This window comes from Pyrgilauda ruficollis, unplaced genomic scaffold, assembly GCF_017590135.1.
Source record: "Pyrgilauda ruficollis isolate IOZ18807 unplaced genomic scaffold, ASM1759013v1 scaffold46, whole genome shotgun sequence".
NCBI classification, from domain to species: domain Eukaryota; kingdom Metazoa; phylum Chordata; class Aves; order Passeriformes; family Passeridae; genus Pyrgilauda; species Pyrgilauda ruficollis.
The window spans coordinates 2,406,974-2,416,953 of NW_024526155.1; the positions used below are offsets into that span (position 1 = coordinate 2,406,974).

A 9,980-nucleotide genomic window follows, 5' to 3' on the forward strand; every position below is an offset into this window, starting at 1 on the left:
GGGTGCCCAGAGAGGCTGTGGCTGCCCCTGGATCCCTGGAAGTGTCCAAGGCCAGGCTGGACAGGCCTTGGATCACCCTGGGATGGTGGAAGGTGCCATGGCAGCGACTGGAACGAGATCTTTTAAGGTCCATTCCATGATTCTGTGCTGTGCTGGCTGCTCCCTGTCCCACAGGTTAGATCTCCTCTCCTTGGAAGCACACAGAGCTCTCACATTACGGAGCACACCCATTTAAGATTATGTCGATTATTTCAAGACCCCGCGCCTCACAGCGGCGGCGCCCCGGAACCCCGGTGCGGGCCCGCGTTGCCGGCCGGACGCGGGCGGGAGGCGCGCCCGCCATGGCGGCGCCCGCGCGGGTGTTCGCGTTCCGGGACGCGCGCTGGGCCCCGGACCCGGTGCTGGAGCCGAGCGCGGCCGTGCGGAGCCCGCAGCCGGTGCCGCTGATCATCGACAACGGCTCCTTCCAGACGCGGGCGGGATGGGCCTGCCCCGACCCCACCGTGCCCGCCGAGCCGCTGCTGCGGTTCCGCTCGCTGGCGGCGCGGAGCCGCGGGGCCCGCGGCGGGGCCGGCGCGGAGACCCAGGTGGGGAACGACCTGGGCAGCCCCGAGCCCCTGCGCTGGCTGCTGCGCTCGCCCTTCGACCGCAACGTGCCCGTCCAGCTGGAGCTGCAGGAGCTGCTCCTCGACCACGTCTTCCAGCGCCTCGGCGTGTCCTCGCAGGTACGGCCGGGCCGGGCGGAGCCGCCTGCGGATCCCGAGGTGGTTTGGGTCGGAAAGGACCGCGCTGCACCCCCTGCCGTGGGCATGGACAGCTGCCGCTGCCCCGGGCTGCTCAGATTGCCGTGCAGCCTGGCCTTGGACACTTGCAGAGATGGGGCAGCTACAGCTTCCCTGAGCCAGTGCCTCACCAGCCTCACAGGGAGGAATCTTTTCTTAATTCCTAATCTACTCTCCTAAACTTGCTGCTGGGTAATGCTCTTATTAGTAGTGTTTACTGACCACTGCATACCCAGCTGTTTTGAGAGTTGCTTCTCAGACCATGGAGCCCTTTACCTGCATGACAACACCAGTTTGAAAGCTTTACCCAGAGTGGAACTAAACTTCCACTGCTTTTCACTCACCTCCTTATTGCATAGATTTTGGCTACTTAGATTTTTAATAATTTATATGTGTCTTTAAAAGTCCATTCTCCTCCACCATTATGAGTTTATTCTTTGGTTGAATTAACATTAACATCTTTTTTACCCTCTTAAACACTAGATATGATTTAACTTCCATGGTTAATGCCCTGCACATAAAGTGCTTTCTCATGCCCATTTTGGAGGAGTTTTTGCTGACACATAAAAGAAGAAGCAGAGATAACTAACCCTGGCTTTTCCCTTCATACCTTTATTACTGTTCTTTCCCCTTGTCTCTCCCAGGGCTGTGTGGATCACCCAATTGTTCTGACAGAAGCAGTTTGCAACCCTCTGTACTCAAGGCAAATGATGTCTGAGCTCCTCTTCGAATGCTACCAAGTGCCAAAGGTGTCCTATGGCGTGGACAGCCTGTACAGTTTTTATCACAACAGGAGGCAGAACTGGCCCTGCAGTGGTTTGGTGATATCCTCAGGGTACCAGTGCACACACATTTTGCCAGTCTTAGAAGGCAGGTGAGTTCTGAGTGTCTTAAGTCTGGTGCGGCCACTGGCTTTTCAAGTGATGCAAATACCTGTTCCTCCAGCCCTGCACTATTAACTCTTGGAGTAATTTATACTGACGAGTTAAAACCAGGTCTGCAGATTTTGCTAAGTTATCTTGAGTTTTGAATTGAAGAAGCAGTGCAGCTCTTGTAGATTTTGTGTTTTGGTTGTTAGTTGTGCCCTCATGTGTACTTTCAAAGGGAGAGGGGGATATGTGCCCCAAGTGAAACTGGGCATTAACAAACATAATTTAGGGTTTAAAGCTGCTTTGGGATAAAGGGAACTGCTCTGTGTGTGAGAGTTCTGCAGTGCTGGAGGCTTTTATAATTTTGGTTGTTCTGCTACATTGCTTTACTTCCTCTTTTTGCCTTTTTTTCTCTTTTTTAATCCTTACTGCAGCAGATGGCTTTATCTGGTAATAAATTTTCAAGGTTTACCCTTGTCCGACCACTAAGTGTTACAAAGGTTAAAAACTACTTTTAGCACCACTACCCATCACTTCTCTTGTTAGAGCAGAACATCTCCTTGCTGTAGCCAAAATTATTTAATATTTGGGGTTTTTTAAAAGCAGACCAGAGCCTTTCACAATAAAATAGTGAACACAGCAGTGATTTTGCTGTTGCCTGAGAAAAGCAGGCGTGTTAAATTCTCTGATAACCGAACCTTGAAATATTTATCTGTGAATATTCACCAAGAGAAATCAAACACTTTGTGGGGAAGCAGGAGCTGTGTTTGATTTGCTGTGAGTTCCCCCAGTGTGAGCTGTGTCTGTTTGCATTTTGAGGCTGGATGCCAAGAACTGCAAGCGCATTAACCTGGGCGGGTGCCAGGCTGCCGTGTACCTGCAGCGGCTGCTGCAGCTCAAGTACCCCGGGCACTTCGCAGCCATCACGCTGAGCCGCATGGAGGAGATCCTGCACGAGCACAGCTACATCGCCCAGGACTACACCGAAGGTAAACCCGCCTCTAATCACCGCCAGCTGGTGCTCACCCGCTTTGTTGTTATTGTTTGCCCACCCATGTTGTTGTTCTTTAAGGGAATTCCCCACTAGTTCTCAATGTTTTTAGTTTGTCTTCTCTGCCCCTTGTTTTGAACTCGGCTCGAATTCTTCCAGAAATATTCTACTTCTGTTTTGCTTTCTTTGTGGCAATCTGCCTTACATTTTACAGCAGTTTAATATTTAAAATTAAGCCAGAAATAAAATTTAGCTACTACTATGAAATAAAAGTCTGTATTGGTTCAAATTTCTCTGTAAATAAAAATTGTGACGGTTTCAGCAGAAAAGAATTTAAAATGAGCTTTTTGTTTCCTTTATACATCAACAAAACCTCTAAGTGGGTTAGGATTTCTGTGTTTCGTATTTGCTTTAAGGTTTCCAAAGTGGCACAGGACATTTCATGACTTTGTGTGAATTAAGTAAGTTCTAAACTTTCCGTGGCAAATGTCATCTGAAGTAGTGCCTGAAGAAAAGTGGTTTTTTTTTAATTTGTCACTTGAAAATGAGCCTTCCTTAGAAATGTGTGAGTACTCTCCCTCCCCTTGGGCAGAGAGACTTCAATGTGCACTTGCACTTTGTAGTACTTGGTGTTTCCTGGAGGTCAGAGCACTCAGAGCTGCCTGCACTGGGTGTGTGACCTGGAGGCAGCACTCAGAGGGGACAGCCAAGCTTGGGAACAGCTGCCAAGAGGTGACAAAATTCTGTGCTTGCACTTTTTTTGCCTTCTTTCCTCACCTTTCCTCCTTCACACGAGGTGCGCACAACACACGAACCATTGTTTTGAGCTGGCAGAACAAAAAGTTACTTTGCTTTCCAAATGCCCAGAGCTGCAGAAGTGGCGGTGCCCAGAGTACTACGAGAACAATGTGCACAAGATGCAGCTGCCTTTCTCCAACAAGCTGCTGGGCAGCACGGTGGCATCTGAGGAGAAGCAGGAGAAGAGGCAGCAGCAGCTGCGGCGGCTGCAGGAGCTGAACGCGCGGCGTCGGGAGGAAAAGCTGCAGCTGGACCAGGAGAGGCTGGACAGGTTGCTGTACGTGCAGGTAATGCAGGCAGAGTTTCAGAGTGGTTCTTGGGAGGAGGGCAGGCTGCCCTCAGGGCTCTAGCAGAAGGTCACCCATCATGGTAAAGAAGCTGTGACTGTCGTGGGTGTTCTCTGATAGGAGCTTGCCAAGGTTAGTTGTGAGTTAATAGAGAGAGATTATTAATGCAGGAGATGTTCTCAGTTTCTGAACAGCACTTCTGGGAACTACTTCAAATGCTGTCAAAGTGTGCACATCATAGTCTCTAGTCATGCAAGCAGAGTATCTGTACATCACTGCTGACTGCTGTTGCCCTGTCATGTTCATCACAGCTAACTCTGATCTGTCCACAGGAACTTTTAGAAGATGGTCAGATGGATCAGTTCCACAAAGCTTTGGTGGAGCTGAACATGGACTCTGCAGAAGAGCTTCAGTCTTACATCAACAAATTGAGTCTGTCTGTTGAACAAACAAAGCAGAAAATCCTACAGTCAGAAGTCAATATTGAAGTAGATGTTGTGGACAGCAAGCCAGAGGTAGGATGTTTTCACCAAGATAATCCTCATTTTATCTCTGAGTGAATTAAACTTCTGTGCTTGAAAATGTGCCTCATCAGACTTCCATTGATGAGCTAAGCTTTTTCTTTAACACATTGCAAGTCATTATTAAGTTGGCAACTGCTTCTCTCTTTTCAGAGAGAATGTCCTGGGACAACCATCCTTAATCTTCAGTAGTCTTCTATTAAATGTACAGAGGAGATAAAGATAGAACCCATCCATCTTTTTGTTTAAAAAAGTATTTGTTTTCCTTTTTGTTCTTCCCCTTCAGGTGCAGAGAACTTAAATGGTAAAGAACCAACCCTGCCTTCATTGTAGCTGTCTATTTTTGGTGGATTTAAGCTGCATGTTCTGTTTTGGTTCCTTAATGAAAGATTAATTGCTACACTTGATTATTGGAGTTGTCTTGAAGATGAGGAGCTCCTTGTCTGCTTTGCCAGACTAACACAGGCCCAGCACACAGCAGCTGCTGCCAAGAGGTGCTCTAAGGCTGCTCGTGCATGTGCTTTTAATTGCCTTTCAGGTCACATAAGATAGAGCCTTTTTAGCTTTATCAACCTCTATTCAGGGATAAGGTAGAGAGAAAAACAGAGAATTGAAGCATAGAGGGGAGATCCCTATTTAGGTTGCCCAGAGAAGCTGTGGCTAGCCCATCCCTGGAAGTGTTCAAGGCCAGCTTGGAGCAGCCTGGTCTAGTGGAAGGTGTCCCTGCCCATGTCAGGGGGTGGAACTGGATGAGCTTTTCAGGTCCTTTCCAACCCAAACCATTCCATAATTCTATGATTATCAGTGCAAGAATCAGAATGATTGTGCTTCAGCAAAATTCAGGGAGATGATGGGCTTATCATTGTGGTGAAGAATCTTTCTGCCTTCTGTAAAAAGAAGATACTCTAGAAAAAAGAGAATTGAAAGATTAGCAGTTACCTGTGATTTTTCTCAGTGACTGTACCTAAATTCCAACATCTCCCACACCCCTGCTCTTTGCTGGGTGCAATCTCAGACCTCAGAATGAATCCACAAGCTTTGTTACTTGGCCTGTGCCTTGAGAGAGCACTTAGAATTATCACAAAATCCCTTTGTAAGACCAGATGTTCAGCTGAGTTCCCTGTATCTTTCTGGTTTTGTCTTTTTCCTTTTTTTTATAAGATAAAAAAGGAAATGGATTTAACAGGACTTCATGAGACTACATTTTTTGCTGTAACAATGAACACTTCTAAACTTCAGTTTGATTGATTGAATTGGTTAAGTAGATATAAAATAGATACTTAAGAATGTTTGATGGACTTAATTTTACCTTATCCTGGCATTGCAACAAATGTTTCAAGTTCAAAATAACCAAAAAAATATTTAGCAATAAAAATCCCAGAGGTAACATTGTAACACAAAAAAAAAATAAAGCAGATAATTAAACATCTGTGCCTACCTCACAACAGGAGTCTTGTAGGATTTTGAGTGATGCTTTTCATTAGGACCCAGCTTCATGTCTGTGTAAAATGAAATTTGGTGCATCCTGTGAGCAAATACTAGGCAGTTGAAACTTTTCAAAAATTGTGTGGTGGCTTTGTAGCTAGCAAATATTTGTTTTCCAGTCCCACACAAGCAAAATAGGGAATTTAATGGTAATTATAGAGCAGTTAGAGGTGTTGGAAGGGTACCAGGTTTTAACCAATATAAAAAGCTATTTTACTAAGTTTTAATATGCTGTTATGCTTAGGGACATGGCTGCCTGGGATCCTGGCAGTCAGCCTGGTGACTGAGGCCTGCATTTCTGAACTGGCATTGGGATAAATTTATTGGAAGTGTTTGATTTTTGTGCTTTGTGTGAATGTCTGTATTTCTATTTCCTGGGCATATTTGTTTTCAGGCATGTTAAAGAGTTGAGATTTTGAGAAGCCTGAGTTTTCCAGCCATGTCACCAGAATTGAAATCACACCTGAGCTAAGCTACCATAACTTGCTCTGTTTCCAGACTCCTGACTTGGATGCACTGGGCAGTGAACAGTCCCTGGAGGATGTGGAAAGTATTAATGAGTTTGAGCCTTTATTTGCTGAGGAGCAGCCTGAAGTTGAGAAGCCAGTTGCTGCAGTGCAGGTTTGGTTTCTGTATTTACACCTTGTGCCAGGGGTTTGCATCCCAGCTGTCCAGCCAGTCTGCTGACATTTCTCCTCATGCAAACATTGTTTGCCTGCTCTGAGAGATGCCTAAACTACCTGAACAGGACATGAAGAGAGAAATCCTGGCAATCTTAGCTGGTGGTTTAGGATGAGAATTCCCTCTTGGCTCACTCTGCAGGCAGTGCCTGGTGTAACAGTGCTGTGTTATTAAGGGAAAAAAGTTCTGCTCAAGTGTTTTTGTCTGTGATCCATAGCCTGATATCCCAGTGGACACAGCTTTCCACTTGTGAAGTTGAGCCTTAGAATTAAGTGGCTCCAAGCAGAATAAATTACAGGAAAAGTCCAGCTTCTCTGACCTTTTGGAATCTTTAGCATAGTGCTGTTTCTCTGTGGGAGCATTACCATCTGGGTTTTTGTACAGAATTGTTTGGAAACATTGGTTATTGTAGAATATTATAGAATGTTATTGTTCTTTAACATAATTCCCCACTACTTCTCAATGTTTTTAAAGCCCGTGTTTAACCTGGCAGAGTACCACCAGCTTTTCCTTGGCACTGAAAGAATCAGGGCTCCAGAGATTGTCTTCCAGCCCTCCCTGATAGGAGAGGACCAGGCTGGGATGGCAGAAACCATGCAATACGTCCTTGAGAGGTGAGTTTACAGAACTGTTTACTTCAAACAAGCTATTCTTCATTTGATGCCAGCTTTTGAAATTCTGGGGGCTTAGCAATAATTTGTGAAAATATGTAGAATAGTTCTTTTTGGTGGGGTCAAACATTGCAAGTTAGACATGTCTTCCTGAAAGCCACATGTAACTCTGCTTGTTTTAAGCCAGTGAGTCTATGAAGTTTTTTGATCTATAGCCCCATCAATGACAAATTTTTGAGCACACACCTCCAATATATGTGTATTTGTAAGTTACAGCTACAACTGAAGTATTATGAACATTTTAAAACATACACAAAAATAGAAATTAAAAAAGAATGAGATCAAGGTGAAATAAACACCTATTTAATGTATTTATCAATTCTTCTTCCTGCACCTCACTGAGCTGTTTTGCACAGACCTCACTTTAGAGATCCCTGGTCCAACTTGTCATTGAGGGAAACAACAAACACTTGCAACAGTGAGATGGCAGTCTCTGGTTTTGGGAGACCAAAATCAGGGGTAACATTTTAAAGATAAGATACAGACACACCTGCTGGACATTTCCAGACAAATTAGCATTGAAGAAATGTCACCCCTGAACTGTATGAACATAGGAGATCACATTTTCCGAGAGGTAAGACTTCCAGCCCTAGAAGGAAATCCAGTTGATGATTTATGGGGTACTGAGTGCTTTCAGGATTTTTTTCTGCCACTCCCTTAATTTCCAGAAAACAAAGAAAGTTTTTGGTGCTAGGAAAATGAAGTTTCTCAAAGTGAATCCTGGGACAAGGTACCAGTATTTCCCACAGCTGTTCCAGTTCATAGGGCAGAGGTCCTTGGGAAAAGCTGAAGCTGTTCTTGTTCTTCACAGGTATTCAAAGGAACAACAGGCTATCCTTGTCCAGAATGTTTTCCTCACTGGTGGAAATACAATGTACCCTGGACTGAAAGCCAGAATCCAGAAGGAGCTCCTGGAAATGAGGCCATTCCAGTCATCCTTTCAGGTGTGTGTATTGCCGTGGTGTTTATGTGAGCAGCCTATTCTGCTGTGCTCAGATGGAATTGGGTGAGGTGAGAGCAGGGGTACTTAGAGTATGGGCATGGAGAGGGTTTTAAGGCAGGGCTCTGCAAACAGCTTTTTGACCTGAGAAGGTGCAGGTTAAGCAAAGATTCAGTTGCTCTTTGTGAAGACAGCATAGTGAGTAGGGAAAAGGAAAGCCTGCATGCACACAAAAGCATGTTTGGCTGGAAATTTGCAAATTGATCACTTAGGAATTGATAACAAGGTGAAAACACACTTGAACCCATTCCTGACATTTCTCTTTCTGAGAGACACTGAGTAATCAGCTCAAATTTCTGAAATTCATTTGTGTCATATACCATTGTATCCAGGGTAAAAAGGGCTTCCCTTTCCTGTGCTGAATTGACATTGTTGTTCTGTTTTCCTTCCATCCAGGTTAGCCTTGCTTCCAGCCCTGTCCTGGATGCCTGGTATGGGGCTAGGGACTGGGCAGTGGAGCACATGAACCGTGAGGAAGGCTGGATCAGCAGGAAGGACTATGAGGAGAAAGGGGGGGAATACCTCAAGGAACACTGTGCCTCCAACGTCTACGTTCCCATCCGCCTTCCCAAGCAGACCCCACGGGCAGCAGAGGCTCCCAGCAGAGCCTCGGGCACAGGGAACCCCAGTGAGCAGGCATAGCCCTGTCCTTGGCACCCTCAGCACTGCAGGAAGAGTTCTTGCAGAGCCTCGCTGCCTGCTGAGGTCCCATCAGGTCCTTGGCCCAGGAGGACGGGACACGCTGGCACAGTTCAGTGCTGCTCACACACAGCAGCTCGTGGAGAGAAAAACTCCTTCTTAGAGACTGTCATAGTAAGGCTCAGGGGTTTTGGAGAGTGTGTGTTTTACAGCTTTTTAAGATGTAATGAAATGTCCTGGTTTTATGTGGTTTTTATTGCAGCTGGGCTGTAGCAAGGCATGCAGCCCAGCAGGTGTCCCCCTTGCCCGTGTCACAGTCGTCTGTCGGGACATGTCGGGCAGGCCGTGCTGCAGGACACCAGCGGGGCTGAGCTCAGCCCTGCCTCCCGAAGCCTCGTGTTCCATCTCCTTCCTGCTAAACCAGCACCAAATAACCAGTGGGCACTTCTTGTCTCCATCGATGTCAGAGATAGCGATGTTGTGGCTGAAACTGGAGAGCTGGGCACAGACAGACACAACCCTCCATAAAGCACAGTCCAGAGGCACTGCCAAGCCTGCTGCTGCCCTTGAGTGGTTCTGCAGGCTGAGCAGGGCAGCTCTTTGATGGGACTTATTGATCAAAAGTTTTTGTAGCAATAAAGCAAAGCTTTTTGCTTTACCACTAACTTATGTGTTTAGTGTTTTCACCTCTTTAGAGCTATGAGGATGGATTTGATTGGTTGTACCTTGCTTCAAAACAGGTTTGCAGCCAGGCCCCTGTCTTGCTGTACAGTGTTCCAGCTTAAATTTGCCTGGGGATTCAGCTGTCCCACTGAACAACTTGTTGCTTTCCCAAAAGAATAATCCATACTGAATGCTGAACCCAAAACTAAGGAGACTCCATCACTTCCAGAAAAGCTGGAAAAGGCAAGGTAGTGGGGAAAACATCCAGACTGTAACTGATATAAAGGTGTAGAGGTGGTGCCCCTTGGGCTGCAGAGCATCAAGGTAAGTTGTCATCTGGCAGATTCAAAGCAAAGAACATGAGGAACTTGCTTGTGCTGAAGTTGGTTGCTACAGGGTGAGATTTTTGGATTCAAAAGTATTACCTAGATTTACATTTTTTATAAAAGATTATTTTGTGGGCAAATATTGAGGTCTCAGCTGTGCACTGAGTGTTCTTCAGAGAGCCTGTGAGGAAGGGTTGTTGCAGACCTGCTCTCACACAGTTCCTGTGGCATCCAGCACTGGCCAGTCCCAGCTGGGATGCTGCTCTT

The 9,980-nt window shown here is 46.1% G+C and overlaps 1 protein-coding gene across 1 annotated transcript; it reads left to right on the forward strand.

Moving 5' to 3' along the window:
• The first annotated feature begins 329 nt into the window (after positions 1-329).
• Positions 330-9,389, forward strand: ACTR5 (actin related protein 5). Its single transcript, XM_041478817.1, has 9 exons — positions 330-725; positions 1,427-1,656; positions 2,471-2,640; positions 3,510-3,727; positions 4,060-4,242; positions 6,232-6,354; positions 6,889-7,028; positions 7,897-8,029; positions 8,482-9,389. Exons 1-9 carry the CDS (start codon positions 342-344, stop codon positions 8,725-8,727), a joined length of 1,827 nt encoding a protein of 608 aa, XP_041334751.1. The 5' UTR covers positions 330-341; the 3' UTR covers positions 8,728-9,389.
• Positions 9,390-9,980: the final 591 nt, after the last annotated feature.